This window comes from Phyllobates terribilis, unplaced genomic scaffold, assembly GCF_046119375.1.
Source record: "Phyllobates terribilis strain yellow unplaced genomic scaffold, ASM4611937v1 Scaffold_61__1_contigs__length_8056638, whole genome shotgun sequence".
Lineage (NCBI taxonomy): Eukaryota > Metazoa > Chordata > Amphibia > Anura > Dendrobatidae > Phyllobates > Phyllobates terribilis.
In genome coordinates this window covers 4,063,409-4,083,413 of record NW_027362821.1, presented here as the reverse complement: position 1 = coordinate 4,083,413, position 20,005 = coordinate 4,063,409, and the positions used below count along the sequence as shown (strand labels likewise).

The following is a 20,005-nucleotide window of genomic DNA, read 5'->3' as shown; positions in this document are numbered from 1 at the left end:
AAGGAGCTCCGGGAAGATCTCATGGCAGTGGGGACATTGGTTTCAGTCAATACCATAAGTAACGTACTCCACCGCAATGGTCTCCGTTCCAGACGAGCCCGTAAGGTACCTTTACTTTCAAAGCGTCATGTCAAGGCTCGTCTATAGTTTGCTCATGATCACTTGGAGGACTCTGAGACAGACTGGTTCAAGGTTCTATGGTCTGATGAGACCAAGATCGAGATCTTTGGTGCCAACCACACATGTGACGTTTGGAGACTGGATGGCACTGCATACGACCCCAAGAATACCATCCCTACAGTCAAGCATGGTGGTGGCAGCATCATGCTGTGGGGCTGTTTCTCAGCCAAGGGGCCTGGCCATCTGGTCAGCATCCATGGGAAGATGGATAGCACGGCCTACCTGGAGATTTTGGCCAAGAACCTCCTCTCCTCCATCAAGGATCTTAAGATGGGTCGTAATTTCATCTTCCAACAAGACAACGACCCAAAGCACACAGCCAAGAAAATCAAGGCCTGGTTCAAGAGGGAAAAAGTCAAGGTGTTGGAGTGGCCTAGTCAGTCTCCTGACCTTAACCCAATTGAAAACTTGTGGAAGGAGCTCAAGAATAAAGTCCACATGAGACACCCAAAGAACCTAGATAACTTGGAGAAGATCTGCATGGAGGAGTGGGCCAAGATAACTCCACAGACCTGTGCCGGCCTGATCAGGTCTTATAAAAGATGATTATTAGCTGTAATTTCAAACAAGGGTTATTCCGCAAAATATTAAACATAGGGGTTGTATAATAATTGACCCACACTTTTATGTTTAAAATTTAATCAAATTCAACTGAGCAACATAACTTTTTGGTTTGTAAGATTTATGCTTCTGTTCATCAATCCTACTCTCGTTTGCAGTTTGAAGGCTCTAACTTATTTGCATCTTATCAAACCAGCTAAATCTGCAGGGGGTTGAATACTACTTGTAGGCACTGTATAAGTTCGCTCCAAATTCAGCCATTTGTAGTGAGCGTGGAAGATATTGTCCTCCATTTAGAATGGGCAAGGGACGGGGAACTGGACGTGATGGTGATGGTGTATGCAGAGGCCGAGGCCATGGGCAAGCTGAAATTGTGCCACAACAAACACCCACATATTCTCGCTCGACCTTCCTGTCCCAATTAATAGGGGACTGCAGTACCCCACTATTGAACACAGAGCAATGTGAAAAGGTTATTGGTTGGATAGCAGATAATGCTTCCAGTCACTTAGCCACCACCACCCTGTCTTCCACACGGTCAAGTCTCAGTAGCCGTGAGTCTGGACTGCATATTCCTCACCCTGATCCTCCTTCCTCCCACCATGCCAAGTGCCCAGAGACAACTGATCCCACACTTGGGCACTCCGAAGAGCTGTTCACTTTTCCATTTATAGATTTGGGCATCTCGCCTGGTCCACTTGAAGCGGCACCAGAGGAGATCGCATGTGGCAAGGCCCAAATATTTGAGCAGCCTTGGTCATATGAAGGCGACGGTGGGAAAGTGTCACAAGAGGTGGACGATGATGAGACACAATTGCCAGAAAGTCAGGAGGAGGACCAGGATTCGGAAGTGGAAGATGAGGTGGTGGATGATATAGTAACTGACCCAACCTGGCAGGAGGACATGCAGAGCGAGGACAGCAGCACACAGGGGGAGGGAGGCAGAGCACTCCAACAGGCAGGAAGACGCAGTGTGGTGGCCATAGACAGAAGGTGGGCAACCGTTCCCCGTAACACTAGCACAACGGAAGTTGCCAGTGCAACTGCTAGGTCTTCCCAAGTCTGGTTGTTTTTTAACGACTCTGCCAATGACCCCAAAAAAGGCCATTTGCACCACATGCCAGGCCAGCATCAGCAGGAGTAGGATAACTACCAGCCTGACCACCACCAGAATGATCAGGCACATGGCAGCAAAGCACCTGACTTTGTGGCCAAACCCCAGGGTCCAGGAACAGTGTCTGAGGGTGACACCACTGCTTCTTCTGCTGTTGTGCGTGCAAGCCAATACCCTGTCCATAGTGCATGTGAAGATGCCTCCTGCCCTGCCAACGCCCCACAGGCCACACCCCTAAATTCCCACATTTCACGACTGCTTGCGCTCGAAATGTTGCCTTTCAGTCTCGTGGGGATGGAAGCTTTCTGCAACCTGATGGCGGCGGCCGTGCCTCAGTACTCGGTCCCCAGCTGCCACTATTTCTCCCGGTGTGCCATCCCCGCATTACACAAGCACGTGTCCCACAACATTAGCAGTGCCCTCAACAATGCAGTTACAGGGAAAGTCCACCTAACCACAGACACGTGGACAAGTGCTTGTGGGCAGGAATGGTACATCTCGCTGACGGCACACTGGGTTAACATAATGGAACCCGGGACCCAGTTAGACCTTGGGATGGAACACATCCTCCCGACACAGAGGATTGCGGGCCCTAGGTCAATCAGGGGTGCCCCCACAGTCTACAGCTCCTGAACCTCATCCTCCTCAGTCTCCTCCTACTCTTCAGCCTCTATCTCTGAAATGACCACATCAGTCACAAGCTGGAAGCACTGCCTCGGCCAAGCAACAACAGGCTGTGCTGAAGCTAATATGCTTAGGTGACAAAGCGCACAATGCTGAAGAGTTGTGGACAGCTCTGAAAGAGCAGGCAGATCTGTGGCTGACACTGCTGAACCTACAGCCAGGTATGGTCCTGTGTGACAATGGCCGGAAGCTGGTGGCGGCTCTGAGGCGAGGCGGGCTCACATATGTACCGTGCCTGGCCCATGTGCTTAAACTCGTGGTTTCTCAAATCCTACCTGGAGCTGCCGGATCTGCTTGTACGCCGCCTGTGTGCCCATTTTAGAAAGTCAGCTACAGCTTCCGCCGCCCTTGCCTTACTTCAGCAGCATTTGCAGCTTCCAGCTCACTGACTGGTGTATGATGTCCAAACGCATTGGAACTCTACATTGCAGATCTTGGGAATTATTTGTGAGCAGAAGAGGGCAGTTGTTGACTACCAGTATCAACATGGCCATCGATATTCAGTTCAGACTTCACACAAGACCTCAGGAGTGTACATGGATGTTAGAAATCTGTATCATCCTCCAAAACTTTGAGGGCTCCACCAAGATGGTAAGCGGTGATGACGCCATAATTAGCGTCACCATCCCGGTTCTCTGTCTTATGAAATGCTCTCTGCTCATAATCAAAGAGGATGCATTCCAGGGGAAGCACGATGAGATGGAGCAAGGAACCATACAGGGTGATTACACACAGCCCAGCCTCATCTCATCCCAACGTGGATTAGGTGACAATGAGGAAGAGGAGGAGGAACAGGAGCTAGTTTCCTGCGCTATAGATGGTACTACCTGTACAAGGACAGGGAGGAGGAGGAGGAGAGCATGGCCAGTCTTGCCTGTTAGCAATTTGGCAAGCATGCCTGAGTTTATGTTACGCTGCCTTTCCCATGACCCTCGCATTCTAAAAATTTTGGGTGACAGTCATTACTGGTTGGTGACAATTCTAGACCCACGATACAAGGAGAACTTGATATCTCTTATTCCTGAGGCAGACAGGTCTACAAAAATGGGGCAGTACCAGAAGGCCCTTGTTGCAGAACTATTAAAAAAATTCCCATCTGAAAACGCTGGCGGCAGAGGTCACAGTTCGTTGGACAACCAAGGAGTACAACTGAGAGAAACACAATTCCAATCCAGCAGAGGCAGAGGAACACTGTCAAAGTTCTGGGAGAGTTTTCTCAGCCCCTCCCATCGCACAGGCCCTGAGGAGCGGGTTACGCTCACAAGGAGTGCAAAGTTTGGGAAGATGGTGAGGGAGTACCTTGCTGACCATACCAACGTCCTCCGTGATTCCTCTGTGCCTTATATTTATTGGGTATCCAAGCTGGACACGTAGAATGAACTGGCTCTCTACGTCTTGAAGGTCCTGGCCTGCCTGCCACTAGCGTTTTATCAGAGACCGGTTTTTAGTGCAGCTGGTCGAATTATAACTGATCAGTGCATCTGCCTGTCAACTGAAAATGCTGACAGGCTGATTCTTATAAAAATGAACAAGGGCTGGATTGGGCCAGACTTGTCAACACCACCGAATGATAGCAGCGTAACATAAACTCAAATCCAGTGTCTTTTTTTGGGAAGTGTATTCCTATGCATCTCTTCACACCCACACATGGGTATATGCTTCCTGATTTTGGCTATTTGCTCTTGTCCTCATCCTCCACCTCATCCTCATCCTCCACCACCATATCACCAGGTTGACTGTTGTCCGTGATGCAACACCCACATAATTTTTTTAAAGGGTGTTTATGATGTCCGTAAAAAAAATTTTTTATACAGTATGTTCATGTATACCCCTCCAGGGATAAATGTTTGTTAACCCATACACTTAGTGCATGGGCATTACAAGTATAGGAGACCCGCTCCTTTCTAATGGGAACATTTTTTTATGAGACCCTCCGCCACATCTTTTCCAAGGTGCATTGGAGTGCCTCCCAATTTTTGACAGACCTTGCATTCACTGCATATGCTAACAGTATGGGAGACTCACTTCCTAATAATGGAAAAAAAATTTCATGAGGCCCTCTTTGTCTATTCCAAGGGGCATTGGAGTGCCTCTCAATTTTTGGCAGCCCTTGCATTCACTGCATAGGCCAATGCTATGAGAGACCCACTTCCTAATAATGGGAACATTTTTTCATGAGGCCCTCTACGTCTCTTCCAAGGGGCATTGGAGTGCCTCCCAATTTTTGTCAGCCCTTGCATTCACTGCATAAGCCAACATTATGGGAGACCCACTTCCTAATAATGGAAACATTTTTTCATGAGGCCCTCTACGTCTCTCCATGGGGCATTTTATTGCCTCCCAATTTTTGGCAGCCCTTGCATTCACTGCATAGGCCAAAACTTTGGGAGACCCACTTCCTAATAATGGGACCATTTTTTCATGAGGCCCTCAACGTCTCTTCCAAGGGGCATTTTATTGACTCCCAATTTTTGGCAGCCCTTGCATTCACTGCATAGGCCAAAACTTTGGGAGATCCACTTCCTAATAATGGGAACATTTTTTCATGAGGCCCTCTACGTTTTTTCCAAGGGGCATTGGATTGCCTCCCAGTTTTTGGCAGCCCTTGCATTCACTGCATAGGCAAACAGTATAGGAGACCCACTTCCTAATAATCGGAACATTGTTTTCAGGAGACCCTCTGACCTCCACGTCTCTTCCAAGGGGCATTGGAGTGCCTCCAAATTTTTGGCAACCCTTGCATTCACTGCATAGGCAAACACAATGGGAGACCCACTTCCTAATAATGGGAACATTTTTTTTTTGAGGAGGCCCTCCTCTACATCTCTTCCAAGGGGCATTGGAGTAGGTCCAAATTTTTTTTCGGCAGCCCTTGCATTCACTGCATAGGCAAACAGTATGGGAGACCCACTTCCTAATGATGGGAACATTGTTTTCAAGAGGCCCTCCTCTAAGTCTCTTCAAAGGGGTATTCGGGTGTGTCCTAATTTTGGGCAGCCCTGCCACTCACTATGTAGAAAATTAGCGTGCACACTGTCTAATTTAGTTGAGATGCAGATGCAATGGACTGGTAGTGTCCGTAGATTGCATAGAAATTAATTCATCGCACACTCTTTGAAATTTGCTATTTGATGTAAGTTTATTCACACAGGAAAAAAAGAAGAAACAATACAATGGTGAAGGCAACAATAAGTAGACGTTTCGGCCACACAGGCCTTATTGATTACGTCGCTACTGCAAGAAAGACAATAACAAGATGAGGATATAGAATTGATAAAATAAGCCATACATAAAAAATACAATTCAAATGGACAAAAGATTCCAAATAATGGGAAAGTAGGTATCGGAATGGGTGGTATAGGTAAAAAAGGGAAAGGAGGGATAGTAGGGGAGGGAGGGGAGGGAAGAGGGGGGAGGAGGGGGAGGGGGAGCGGAATTACAGATATACACACAAATAGTTAAAACATTTATAGGCAGTCATGGAGTACCAGGGGGAGCCCAGATGTTATCTACAGGGGTAGGGGGTTTCCTTACTTGTATCTGATTTAGACCATAGGTCAAAGGAAAACACCAGAGTATACGGATAGATGATCCAGTTAGAAGCTGTAATGATGAGGGGATACGTGTCAGTGTCATTAAGCACTTGGTTGGGCACATAAGTTCATGGATATGAATACCTTCACAGTAGTACCAGAATTCATCAGCCTGTGGAGAGCTGGAATAGAGGTAGTATCTGTTATTCATAATGCCAATAGTGGAAAAACTGAAGGCGTTGGCTGAGAAGAGTATATACCTGTAGATCCTGCGTCATGAACGTCTCTCAGGTGGGGGTCCCACGTGTGGTGGCTGCGGAGGGTGCAAGAGCGGCGTTCCCACGCTGTGCTATAGGCAGTGTGAGGACCAGGCTGCCTTATGAATGCAGCGCCGCGCGCTGCCGGAAGTGCGTCATAAGGGGGCGTGTCCCGGAAATGACGCGCCGCGGCTTGGTCATGTGACGGAGACTGTCATAGGTAGCCATGGTGATGATACACAGAGCGCTGTGTGGTGGGCCGTTCTATTAGTGGGAAAAATTTCTGGAACGCCATTACCCCACCAAACTCCTCCAACAAGAAAGAATCTGGGCCTTGGACCCGATACCTCCACATCCACCCACCACAAAAACCGAACGGATACCATTCGTCCACACGTACCACCCCTTCATGCCAAAAATACACGCTACCATCAAAAAACATTGGCCTCTTCTGTCCAAAGTTTATCCTGAGATCCTGGCTTTCACGACCCCTGCCCTCATGTGCACTAGGAGATCACCCAACATTAAGGACAAAATTGTCAGAGCAGATCTCGGTAGCACACGGACACTCCCATCACAACGTTTCCTCAGTACACATCGTAACGGGACATTTCCTTATCTAAATTGTGCAGCCTGCTCTAATATCATTAAATCTGACACTGTCACACACCCCAGGACAGGCAAAAGTTATCCCATTAAGGGATTCTTCACATGCGACTCAAATTTCGTTATCTATGTAATCAAGTGCCCCCCTTGGTGTCCTCTACGTAGGGGAGATGACACAACATACACGAGATCGAATTGCAAGTCACAAATCCACCATCCGGTGTAGCAAAAATTGGCTTCCATTACCTGACCATTTCTCAAAAGCGAAACATACCGTGGCCCAACTCTGCTTCCAGGTCATCGAGCATGTGGCCAGACCTAGACGGGGGGGTAACCACATTAGTCTGCTAAAACAACGGGAATCCTACTGGATCTATACTTTGCAAACCATCTCTCCTAGAGGACTCAACAGGGAAATAGACTGGATTTACTAACTTATTCCTTCCTTTACAGACCCACTGAATCATCCTGACCTATTAGGTGAGTTGACTCTACCCTACAATACAGTGACATCCACACTGGCTCTACCCCCCCATTACATACTTATTTTTGCCTCCCTATTGAGGACCCTCTAACCATATGCCCCTACATCACACCTCTAGATCCCCAGGGGATCAGCTAATACTTACGGGTACTACCATATTTCCTTTCCCATATAGCCTATCCCTAACCGCATCCTACCTCTTATGTGAGCATTTCACTATCCCTGTCTAAACTTTCCCACAGGTCCATTTACTTGCAGTGCCCAGCGTTATCATCCCACCCTTTCATTCATAGAATGTCTTACACATACGCCGTCATTACACAGCGCTCTGTTTAGTATCGCCATGACTACCTGTGATAGCTTCCCCCAAGTGACCTGCCGCGGCGCGTCACTGCCAAGTACACGCCCAACGCTATGTCAGCATCTCACCTCCCCACTCATAGAACGGCCCACCACACAGCGCTCTGTGTACCATCACCATGGCTACCTTTGACAGTCTCCGTCACATGACCAAGCCGCGGCACGTCATTTCCGGGACACACCCCCTTATGACGCACTTCCGGCAGCGCGCGGCACTGCATACATAAGGCAGCCTGGTCCTCACACTGCCTATAGCACAGCGTGGGAATGCCGCTCTTGCACCCTCCGCAGCCACCACACGTGGGACCTCCACCTGAGAGACGTCCATGACGCAGGATCTACAGGTATATACTCTTCTCAGCCAACGCCTTCAGTTTTTCCACTATTGGCATTATGTATAACAAATACTACCTCTATTCCAGCTCTCCACAGGCTGATGAATTCTGGTACCATTGTGAAGGTATTCATATCCATGAACTTATGTGCCCAACCAAGTGCTTAATGACACTGACATGTATCCCCTCATCATTACAGATTCTAACTGGATCATCTATCCGTATACTCTGGTATCTTCCTTTGACTTATGGTCTAAATCAGATACAAGTAAGGAAACCCCCTACCCCTGTAGATAACACCTGGGCTCCCCCTGGTACTCCATGACTGCCTATAAATGTTTTAACTATTTGTGTGTGTAAAATACCTGGCGGCGTCCTTGCATAGTGGTCCATCTCCCACTGTGCAAGAGCGTGCACTTGATCTCCAGTCCAGAATGTCTCTCTGGCTTCCCTCCATGCTGTCTGTTTGTGTCTGTTTCTGCTGCTTAAGGGCGGCGCCCGATCACTTCCTGCTTTTTGTACCTGCTGTGGGTCACACCCCTTGTGCGTCCTCAGCCTATTGCTGTCTGTCACCTGGTATTTAACCCAGCTGCCCCAATCAATCCCTGCCTGAGCATTGTGTTTCATTCAGTGTGTGCTTTCACTCTGAAGGTGCCAGGTCCCTTTCTGTGTTCTCTTGTCTGCCTATCCTGGAGGCTGTATTTCCAGGCCTGTCTGAACACGCTCCTAGCCTGTTCCTCCCGCCTTCTAGGGGCCGATTACCTAGACCCGCTCCTGTATCTTGTCTGTCCTGTCTGAACACGCTCCTAGCCTGTTCCTCCTGCCTTCTAGGGGCCGATTACCTAGACCCGCTCCTGTATCTTGTCTGTCCTGTCTGAACACGCTCCTTGCCTGTTCGTCCCGCCTCTCTGGGGGCCGTATTCCCAGACCCGCTCCTGTATCCCGCTGCAGTGTCGGTCTCCTCCGTACACTCAGTTCCAGTCTGTACTCTCTCCTATCTTTTACCTGTTTTTTCTCTATGTCCGTTCCTTTCCTTTTTCTGCAGAGTCTGAACTCGTACCTAACTCCTGCTTGTTGTCTCTGTACTCCCGTTTGTGAGTTTGTGGTCCACTCGCTACTTCACTGCAAGTACCCTGTGGGTATCTGGCTCTGTCTTTCCCTTCCTGTCTGTTCCGTGTGAACAGAGCCCTGTCCGTCCTGCTCTGACTCTTTGCTCACTGCTCCGGCAGTCTCACTCAGCCCTGACCCTTTGCTCACCGCTCCAGGCGGTCCGTCCTGCTCTGCTCTTGCTCACCGCTCCAGGCGGTCTCGTCCTGCTCTGCTCTTGCTCACCGCTCCAGGCGGTCTCGTCCTGCTCTGCTCTTGCTCACCGCTGCAGGCGGTCTCGTCCTGCTCTGCTCTTGCTCACCGCTCCAGGCGGTCTCGTCCTGCTCTGCCCTTGCTCACCGCTCCAGGCGGTCTCGTCCTGCTCTGCTCTTGCTCACCGCTCCAGGCGGTCTCGTCCTGCTCTGCTCTTGCTCACCGCTCCAGGCGGTCTCGTCCTGCTCTGCTCTTGCTCACCGCTCCAGGCGGTCTCGTCCTGCTCTGCTCTTGCTCACCGCTCCAGGCGGTCTCGTCCTGCCCTGCTCTTGCTCACCGCTCCAGGCGGTCTCGTCCTGCCCTGCTCTTGCTCACCGCTCCAGGCGGTCTCGTCCTGCCCTGCTCTTGCTCACCGCTCCAGGCGGTCTCGTCCTGCCCTGCTCTTGCTCACCGCTCCAGGCGGTCTCGTCCTGCCCTGCTCTCGCTCACCTCTCTGGGCGGCCTCACTCTGCTGTGTTTGTCCGCCACATCTGTGGTTCTGTTCCAGAGTCCCAGTGTGTACTGGGTCCTATCCCGCCTGTGTTCCTACCTGCTAGTGCCTTCCTGTCTGCACTCTAGCCGTGCTTGCCTGTACCCCCCTGCCTGCATACCTGCCTGCCTGCATACCAGTCGTGCCTGCCTATTCCCACCAGTCTGTGTGCCAGCCTAACCAGTCTGTTCCTGTATTCCCCTGTGTGGGTCAACAGCCGTGTCCGGGGTCTGTCCTGGAGTAGCACCTGGTCCCTCTGCTCGGTTCCTCCTTGGTGCACTGGCGTCGTATGCCGTCGTGCGACCCTGGTCAGATCGGGTGAATACCTAGTTACGCCCCTCCAGGCATTCACTCTCCGGCACGGTCCAGTGGAATCACACGCACATGCCGCTCAGCCCGGGCGTGTGCATTACAGCATGCTCAGGCCATGGTTCCCGTTGAGCCCCACGGCCTTCGCTCTCTGAGATGTTTTCCAGCGAATACGTGCATTAAAAATAAATTAATTAATTTTTTTTTCCTTAGCTGAATTCCAGGCGAATTACGCACCCATCCAGATGGATCTATCAGCTCTCGTTCCTGCGGATCCGCCACGTTACTATGGGGATCCAAGACAGAGTCATGCATTTGTGGAGCAATGCATGCTACACTTCAAGTTCTACCCTCTATGTTTTCCCACAGATCGGGTTAAGGTGGGATTCATGATGTCTTACCTAGCGGGTGATGCCTTGAATTGGATCATTCCCCTATGGGACGCACAGGATCCTATCGTCCTAGACATAATGGCCTTCCTGGTGGCCTTTCTAATGGTCTTCGATGATCCTAACCCGGAGGCTCCTGCTGAAGCTTCACTTCCCAGTATCCCGGAGCAGCCCCGATGGGTAATGTGTGTGGGTAGCGCAATAGTCCTCCAGCCCAATGAGACTACTGCCCACCCAGAATCTTCACAGGGTGACTACACTCTCCGGAATACTTCTCCCAACCTCAAGAGGCAGTCCAGACGTGCTAGACGTAGAGGCAAGCCGTCACGCCAGGGTCTGTCCTCCCTGAGACCTCCTGACCCCAACCTTGAAGTCCCTACTGAAGCTTTATCTCCCTGTATCCCGGAGAAGCCCCAACGGGTAATGTGCGTGGGTAGTGCACCAGTTCTCCTGCCCGAAGAGACTGCTGCCCACCCAGAATTCACACCGGAGGACCCCCTGTTGCCTCCTGATTCCCCCGGGATACCACTTGAGGACAATTGGAGAGAGACTTCCCTATACCCTGCACCTGATACCTCGCCCGCTTCGTCCAGTGAGTCCGACCTAGTGTTCCCCGAAGCAGAGGTTACCCCTGAGTCTCTACACCCCTACGATCAGGCGGAGGATCTCCAGTTGTCTCCTGAACCCTTCGGGGTGCTACCTGGTAGCGAATGGACAGAGACTTTCCTATACTCAGTACCTGATACCTCGGCTGCTTCATCCAATGAGTCCGACCTAGTGTACTCTGAAGCAGAGGTTACCCATGAGTCTCTACACCCCTCTGACCAGACGGAGGACCTCCAGTTGTCTCCAGAACCCTTCGGGGTGCCACCTGGTGGTGAATGGACAGAGACTTTCCAATACTCGGTACCCGATACCTCGCCTGCTTCGTCCAGTGAGTCCGACCTAGTGTACTCTGAAGCAGATGTTTTCCCTGAGCCTCTGCACTCTTCTGACCCGGCAGAGGACCTCCAGTTGTTTCCTGACTCCTCCGGGGTACCACCAGATAACAAAGAGACAGTGACTTTTTCTCACCCTGTACCTGATAACCCGTCTATTTCTTCCTGTGAATTTGACAAGATGTACCTCGAAGCAGAGATTACCCCCAAGTCTCTGCTCCCCTCCAACCCGGTGGAGGACTTCCAGTTGTCTCCTGTACCCTCTGGGGTGCCACCTGAAAATATGTGGAGAGAGACTTCCTTGTGTGCTGTTCCTGGTACTCCACCCGTTTCGTCTGTTGCTGAGGATGGCTGGATAGGAGGTAGCATCCTAGCTAACCTGATGAGACCAGTTTTTCCTGTGGACAGTGGAAGTGATCTCCTTGAAGTGAAGGATTGGCCCTTGAATTCCCTGCGGAAGATTCTGGCAGGCCTGAAGAAGAGGGGGCGTAAGGGGGGGGGGGGGGGTACTGTAACATACCTGGAGGCGTCCTTGCATAGTGGTCCATCTCCCACTGTGCAAGAGCGTGCACTTGATCTCCAGTCCAGAATGTCTCTCTGGCTTCCCTCCATGCTGTCTGTTTGTGTCTGTTTCTGCTGCTTAAGGGCGGCGCCCGATCACTTCCTGCTTTTTGTACCTGCTGTGGGTCACACCCCTTGTGCGTCCTCAGCCTATTGCTGTCTGTCACCTGGTATTTAACCCAGCTGCCCCAATCAATCCCTGCCTGAGCATTGTGTTTCATTCAGTGTGTGCTTTCACTCTGAAGGTGCCAGGTCCCGTTCTGTGTTCTCTTGTCTGCCTATCCTGGAGGCTGTATTTCTAGGCCTGTCTGAACACGCTCCTAGCCTGTTCCTCCCGCCTTCTAGGGGCCGATTACCTAAACCCGCTCCTGTATCTTGTCTGTCCTGTCTGAACACGCTCCTAGCCTGTTCCTCCTGCCTTCTAGGGGCCGATTACCTAGACCCGCTCCTGTATCTTGTCTGTCCTGTCTGAACACGCTCCTTGCCTGTTCGTCCCGCCTCTCTGGGGGCCGTATTTCCAGACCCGCTCCTGTATCCCGCTGCAGTGTCGGTCTCCTCCGTACACTCAGTTCCAGTCTGTACTCTCTCCTATCTTTTACCTGTTTTTTCTCTATGTCCGTTCCTTTCTTTTTTCTGCAGAGTCTGAACTCGTACCTAACTCCTGCTTGTTGTCTCTGTACTCCCGTTTGTGAGTTTGTGGTCCACTCGCTACTTCACTGCAAGTACCCTGTGGGTATCTGGCTCTGCCTTTCCCTTCCTGTCTGTTCCGTGTGAACAGAGCCCTGTCCGTCCTGCTCTGACTCCTTGCTCACTGCTCCGGCAGTCTCGCTCAGCCCTGACCCTTTGCTCACCGCTCCTGGCGGTCTCGTCCTGCTCTGCTCTTGCTCACCGCTCCAGGCGGTCTCGTCCTGCTCTGCTCTTGCTCACCGCTCCAGGCGGTCTCGTCCTGCTCTGCTCTTGCTCACCGCTCCAGGCGGTCTCGTCCTGCTCTGCTCTTGCTCACCACTCCAGGCGGTCTCGTCCTGCTCTGCTCTTGCTCACCGCTCCAGGCGGTCTCATCCTGCCCTGCTCTTGCTCACCACTCCAGGCGGTCTCGTCCTGCCCTGCTCTTGCTCACCGCTCCAGGCGGTCTCGTCCTGCCCTGCTCTCGCTCACCTCTCTGAGTGGCCTCACTCTGCTGTGTTTGTCCGCCACATCTGTGGTTCTGTTCCAGAGTCCCAGTGTGTACTGGGTCCTATCCCGCCTGTGTTCCTACCTGCTAGTGCCTTCCTGTCTGCACTCTAGCCGTGCTTGCCTGTACCCCCCTGCCTGCATACCTGCCTGCCTGCATACCAGTCGTGCCTGCCTATTCCCACCAGTCTGTGTGCCAGCCTAACCAGTCTGTTCCTGTATTCCCCTGTGTGGGTCAACAGCTGTGTCCGGGGTCTGTCCTGGAGTAGCACCTGGTCCCTCTGCTCGGTTCCTCCTTGGTGCACTGGCGTCATATGCCGTCGTGCGACCCTGGTCGGATCGGGTAAATACCTAGTTACGCCCCTCCAGGCATTCACTCTCCGGCACGGTCCAGTGGAATCACACGCACACGCCGCTCAGCCCGGGCGTGTGCATTACAGTGTGTATATCTGTAATTCCGCTCCCCCTCCCCCCTCTTCCCTCCCCTCCCTCCCCTACTATCCCTCCTTTCCCTTTTTTACCTATACCACCCATTCCGATACCTACTTTCCCATTATTTGGAATCTTTTGTCCATTTGAATTGTATTTTTTATGTATGGCTTATTTTATCAATTCTTTATCCTCATCTTCTTATTGTCTTTCTTGCAGTAGCGACGTAATGAATAAGGCCTGTGTGGCCGAAACGTCTACTTATTGTCACCTTCACCATTGTATTGTTTCTTGTTTTTTTCCTGTGTGAATAAACTTACACCAAATAGCAAATTTCAAAGAGTGTGCGATGAATTAATTTCTATGCTGCCACTCAATATAACAGTATAGGAGTCCCACTCTTTAGTAATGGGAACAACAAAGCATAGCCGGCTGATGGCTCTCTAAGTATAGCGAGGGCCGACTGCTGGCCCTTTAAGAATAGTAAGGGCCGCCTGATGGCCCTATAAAAATAGGCTTTGTGACTTTCAGAGTCCCGCCTTCATAAATGAAACAGGATGTGTCTGATCATGTCTCACACACCACATGGCCAGATAAGGTTGTAAAATGTTAAAATGACATTTCCCGGTGAATGCATTAGTCACGGTTGAAAGCAATGCAAAAGTGCAAAAACGCATCAAAAACGCTACGTGTGAACATAGCCCAAGGTGTGGAGGAGTATTTTTGTTTTTCGTTATTTATTTTGCCTTATATACAAGTTATTACCCTGGAAAGGATGTTCCTTAACATATTTTCCAAGAAAATCCATTTTGGTTTAGTTTTTGTATGTTTTATTGTGAGTCCGTAAAAGTGGCGTAATACCTCTGACAACATTGTTGACAGCAGTGACGGGGGAGTCAGAAATGCTTCCAGGGGTCTTCCCCATGCTGTTCCCATGTCATTTTAGCACTGTTCCCATGTCATTTTAGCACTGTTCCCATCGATTTTGGCAATTTTTAGGCCTCTGCAGACCGCCGGGGGGAGCCACCTTAAAAACATTACATTGGGCTCGTTGCTCGGGTCGCGCACCCGAGCATTTTAGTGCTCGCCCATCACTAACCGTAATGTATTGTCGTTTTTGGCTGGTTTTATATTATAGAGGGTTTTATATTATAGAAGGATTTATGACGGGTGGTATATTTAGCTCGGTGAAATGCTTTCTTCACAGAGCGATGGCTATACCCTCTTTCTCTAAATCTAATTATGAGATCTTCTGCTCCTCCATACAATATAATGGGCCCCACAAAGTCCTCCATTCCGAATAATGGCCCCACATGTGATGGTTCTGGTGTCACGGGTCAAATATTACACCAAGAGTTGGACATGTGTGCTTTATATTGTTGAATCTCCCCCCCCCATGTCATCACTGAGCTTGAGGTCTTAAATTGGTTTTAACGAAAATACCCACCCCTCTACCTATTTTTCTTTCCTATCCGTTTGAATATAGTGTAACCCTCTATGTTTCTTACCCAGTCATGGCTTTCATCCAGCCAGGTTTCTGTAATGCCTGACATAAGAGTCTCTAATTCATTCATTTTGTTTTCAAGCCTTCTTCCAATTGCCTGCAGACATTTAATACTATTAGCACATTTATTACTGCTACTCGCCTCCTTATTTTCCTTGAATGTCCCAGCCCCCCTAAATCCTCATTAACCCCTATTGTCTCACTCTCTCTGTCTAATCTTCCCCCTTATTTGCACAGCTACCCTCCCTCCCCCAGATCCTAGTTTGAAAGCTCCTCCATTCATCCATCTGACCATTTTTTCCCCCAGCACAGCTGCATTCTCCCCATTGAGGTGCAGCCTGTCCCTATTGTAGAGCCTGTAGCTGACAGAGAAGTCAGCCCCATTCTCCATGAACCTAAACCCTTTCCTCCTGATGTTTAATTATCTCCTTAAGGGCTCTTTCTCTTTTCAGTATTTCCAGTACGAGTGGTGACAGTTTCCAGACGTACTGGAGACACTGACACACGCAGACTCATTCAAATCAATGGTTCTGTGTACACCTCAGTGTATTTTCACGGACCACGCTCCACACGGAGACAAGTCCTTTTTTTAACGTTATAGGGCTAACATAAAAACAATTTGTTTCAATTTCAGCCAGGTGTTTAGACCATGATTGTTTTAAAAGTTTGGCCTAATCTTGTCAGCATTTTGTGAGAGGTGAAGTTGGAATACTATGAGAGTGGTGGTGTTTTGCAAGTGTGGTGAGAATTTGATGCAGAATGGCCCCCAGGGTGGACACAGCACGGCTAATATCTCTCGTGGAGCAGCACCATGAGCTTTGGGACACCAGAACAGAGGGATACCATGACAGACGGAGAATAGAGTGGGCTTGGCTCGCTGTAGCTGCACAGCTCTTCCCAAGACCAGGATGGGCCACATATTCACCAGCCAAGCAGGCAAAGTTTGGTAAGTTATCCCATAGCAGTTCCTTTATCATACCAAAATGTATTTTTTACATGCATATACTGTACATTGTGCTGTGTGCTTTGTAATTTAAAAGGGCTGAACCACACAGACATTACCAGACGTGTACATTGTTTTTACTTTGTTAAAAATAACATATAGACCTAATTATTCATATATTACTGTGTGAACTGTTTTTCATTCCCAATTGTTTAGTTTACAGTATGGTTGTTAGTAACAAGCCTAGCGTAAGCATGTATTACACATGCATTGTGTGTCCGTGGCCTGATTTGTAGCTTGTATTTATGCATCTCATTAGGCCAGTGTTATTTCCAGTCTTTTCCTACAACACATTAAATAATTTGTTAGTTAATATGAGAAAAAATCTCAAAAGTAGCTGCAATGTGGAAATCCATAATATGTGGAGAAGTGTTTGGCCAAATCCCTTATAATTTTACAAAGTGTAATATTGTTTGGCATTCCCTTCCATGGCCTTGTAACTTTCTGCCATTACTTTTGATTTTTCTGCTTATTGTATTGCTCCATATGTGTATTGGATTTGATGCCTTACAATTTGGACCCTTGTGGGTAAATTTGCACATAAATTATCCAATGTCTTAACTGAATGTTGTAAGGCGACTGAAAGTTTTTTTGCATTTTTGGTTTTAGGAGCCATAAGATCTGTTCTACATTACATTACATGTATAAACCATTAGGTGGCCATGTGCCGGCTGGTATTGTTCTCCATGTAAATGCCAATGTTTACATAACTCTACCCCTTTGTGTGAATGTTTTTTGGGTGTTATCTCCAACGTTCCTGTAAACACTGACTATTTATTGCCACTGGCAAGGCCACACATATAATGCATTACTGCACCCACTATTTTTATTTTAGCCTACCTACCCTGAGTCCCTCAACCAAGTTTTCACTTTACAAAACTTACAAATGCTTACATTTATGATGTTATCCAAAAATATAATTTAATGCTGACATCATCCCTTAAATTGGCCCCACAGAAGTAAGTTCCAATACTGTTAAAATGTAAAATGATTTTTCTTTGGAAATGCCTAATTGTTCATTTATCAATTGAATTATCTGTGCAAAACTATTTTTTTTAAAAAATTGAAAATAGTATATTAGGCAATTTTTAAAACCAACTTTAAACACTTACACTCATATTTGTTTCACCATTGTCTTTCAGTTGATTTTGTAAAGCGGCGATGGCGTTCAGCGAGGGATCAGTTCAGGCGAGAATTTCTTCCACTACCCACGACATCAGGTGCCACTAGAAAAAGGCGATATGTCTACTACAAGAATTTAGCTTTTCTGAAGCCAATAATGGAACCAGTAAGTGACTGTGTTTGTATTTTATTATTTAAGGCAGAACATAATCTGATGTGTTAACTTGTTATTTTCAAAAATGTATATTATCTAGATCAGAAAGACACATACAGATCAAGTGCCTAATGAAATACATATGTATAAAGTTAGAAGTACACACAGTCCAATTGTGATCTTCATAATGGTAAAGGCCTTTACACTGACGCTTTAGCTTCATATGTTCTTATCATTTTAAAGATGCCAACACTTATGTTTATCTACATTTTATTATACCTACACTAATATCTTGGCAATGTAATTTCTCATAGAACTGATGACAACCTGGATGACTCAGATGAATCTACAAGAGCAGAACCATCCGCAACATGTACATCAGCATCCGAGACAGATCCCCCCCAGCTGACCAGAATCCACAAGCTCAGGCTGAAGAAGTGTCTGATGCTGCTGAAGGCTCCACTGATCCTGCTCCAGTAAGCACACAAGAAAGTTCACAACCATCAAGCCAAACACAAAATGCACCAGAAACACAGTCATCCACACCGATTTGTCCAAGGATTATTGCCACCAACGTCCGAGGAAGAAGAACCAAATGTCTGGAAGAGCTGCGTATGCTGCCATAGGTGGTTGATGCTCAGGTTCTTGCGATCATCAATACCCTCACACCAGAAACATCAGTTGATCACTTTTGTAGGTCACTGTCTCCATGTCTTGCAAAAGTTTCAGAGGAATGGCAAGAACAGGTACGGGCTGCAATACTGACCCTCATTGATGCTAGCCAGGGACAACAGGTGCCAAACCAGGTTCTTTCACCAATTGAACAATGGTGAGCTGGCCACCATGAAACTCAGCTGTCATCTGCTACTTCCAGTACACATGGCCAAAATGTTGCTACACTATCTTCTGGGCCGGTAAATCTAACTGCTACTCAACCCTATCAGCACATGCATGCACCCTCTGCTGTCTCATAAAACCACGAATACACCCATCATTATCAGCACATGGCTGCTCCCTCTTCCGTTTCGCCAAACACCGCCTACACCCATCAGTACCAGCACATGCCTGGCCCTTCTTCTGTCCGTCCAACACCTCCCTACAACCAGCAACATTCACATCTGACTACCCTCATGCCTGTGGAGGCTACTGGTGGGCCAACATTTGAGCCTCAGCCCTACACTCAACAATTTTGACTTCACAAGCCTCTGCCAAGATCACAACAAGCTAATCCATCTCAAACATGTCAGCCACATTACAACCACACAAAACTATGCACAATCTGGTGTGGCAGCTCACCAATACGCAGCCCCTCAAAATTACTCACAGTAATTGCCACTCGGGCCTTATTTAAGCATGTATAATTGCACTAACCTCACAACACAATGTGTGTGATGTTGTATACAGAGTGTGAACTTAAAGTTTCTGTGCTCACTGACGATATATGCAGCAATAAGAAGAATTGTGTGCTAACGATGGTCCAGTAAGCAGACATGGAATAATTTATGGCAAGAGATTGACTAAAAACAACAATAAAAGTACAACATCAGAATGTGTTTTTGTTTTTATATGTAAAACAGGATGAAAGCACATAAATCTTACAAAATTAAAAATAAAGATGAGGCTTCTTTTTATAAAAAAAAAAGATTTTTAATCAAACAACGGTAAACTTATAGAAAATTGAAAAATTAGGTATTTTTTATTTTGTCTGGGAAAGAGGAAGCCTTTGCGAAGGGTGTGTAACATTTTCCACAAACAAAAATAAGCTCGCAACCCAAGTGAAGGATCCTCATTGTCTTGTGAGTCCCTAACTAACGTTTCTCTCAATTTTGTAAAAAAAGCCAATTCAAATAATCAAACCCTACAATTCTATCTAATGATGGCATGCTTTGAATCACTCCTTTTGGCATGGGACACTACCCTCTGGTGACATAAAATAATCAAAAAAAAGATTCCTGACTCGAAGGCCAGAAGTACCTGCTTGTGGACCACGCGGAATGTCCTGTGGTCTTGGCACGCCTAACATTGTCACATCCTCAACATCTTCCAAGAATGCTTCATGTGTTCTTGCAAAATTATGCAAGCGGATGCTTGGCTTTATGGCTGACTTAACATTGGCTGGATGGATTTGTATAGCACTGTCAAATATACGCCACTTAGAGGTTAACAATTCAAAAGCACACTCAACAAATCGACGGGCTTTCGTCAATCATATGTTAATAGTGTTGTTTACATTTAAGAAATTTATACTTGGAGATTAACCCCTTAATAACATCTGACGTACTAATACGCGTCTGTGTCCTGGGACTTAAGACCCAGACCCGTATTAGTACGTCATGGCGATCGCGCGCGCACACAGGCTGTGCGGGCGCGATCGCCGCCGGGTGTCAGCTGATTGTCACAGCTGACACCCGGTACTATGTGCAGGGAGCGGTCCTGCACCGCTCCCAGCACATTAACCCCCGCTATGCTGCGATCGAAGTCAAT

General features: G+C 48.2%; 1 protein-coding gene across 1 annotated transcript in view; it reads left to right on the top strand.

Annotated features, from left to right (window-relative positions):
• Positions 1–19,055, top strand: part of LOC141192443 (gastrula zinc finger protein XlCGF53.1-like) — a 58,985-nt gene extending 39,930 nt beyond the window's left edge. The window contains exons 7-8 of the mRNA XM_073661974.1: positions 17,388–17,533; positions 17,836–19,055. Of these exons, the coding sequence (XP_073518075.1) occupies positions 17,388–17,533; positions 17,836–17,841 (152 nt within the window). The 3' untranslated portion in view covers positions 17,842–19,055. The remainder of the gene's footprint in view (positions 1–17,387; positions 17,534–17,835) is intronic.
• The last annotated feature ends 950 nt before the right edge of the window (positions 19,056–20,005 follow it).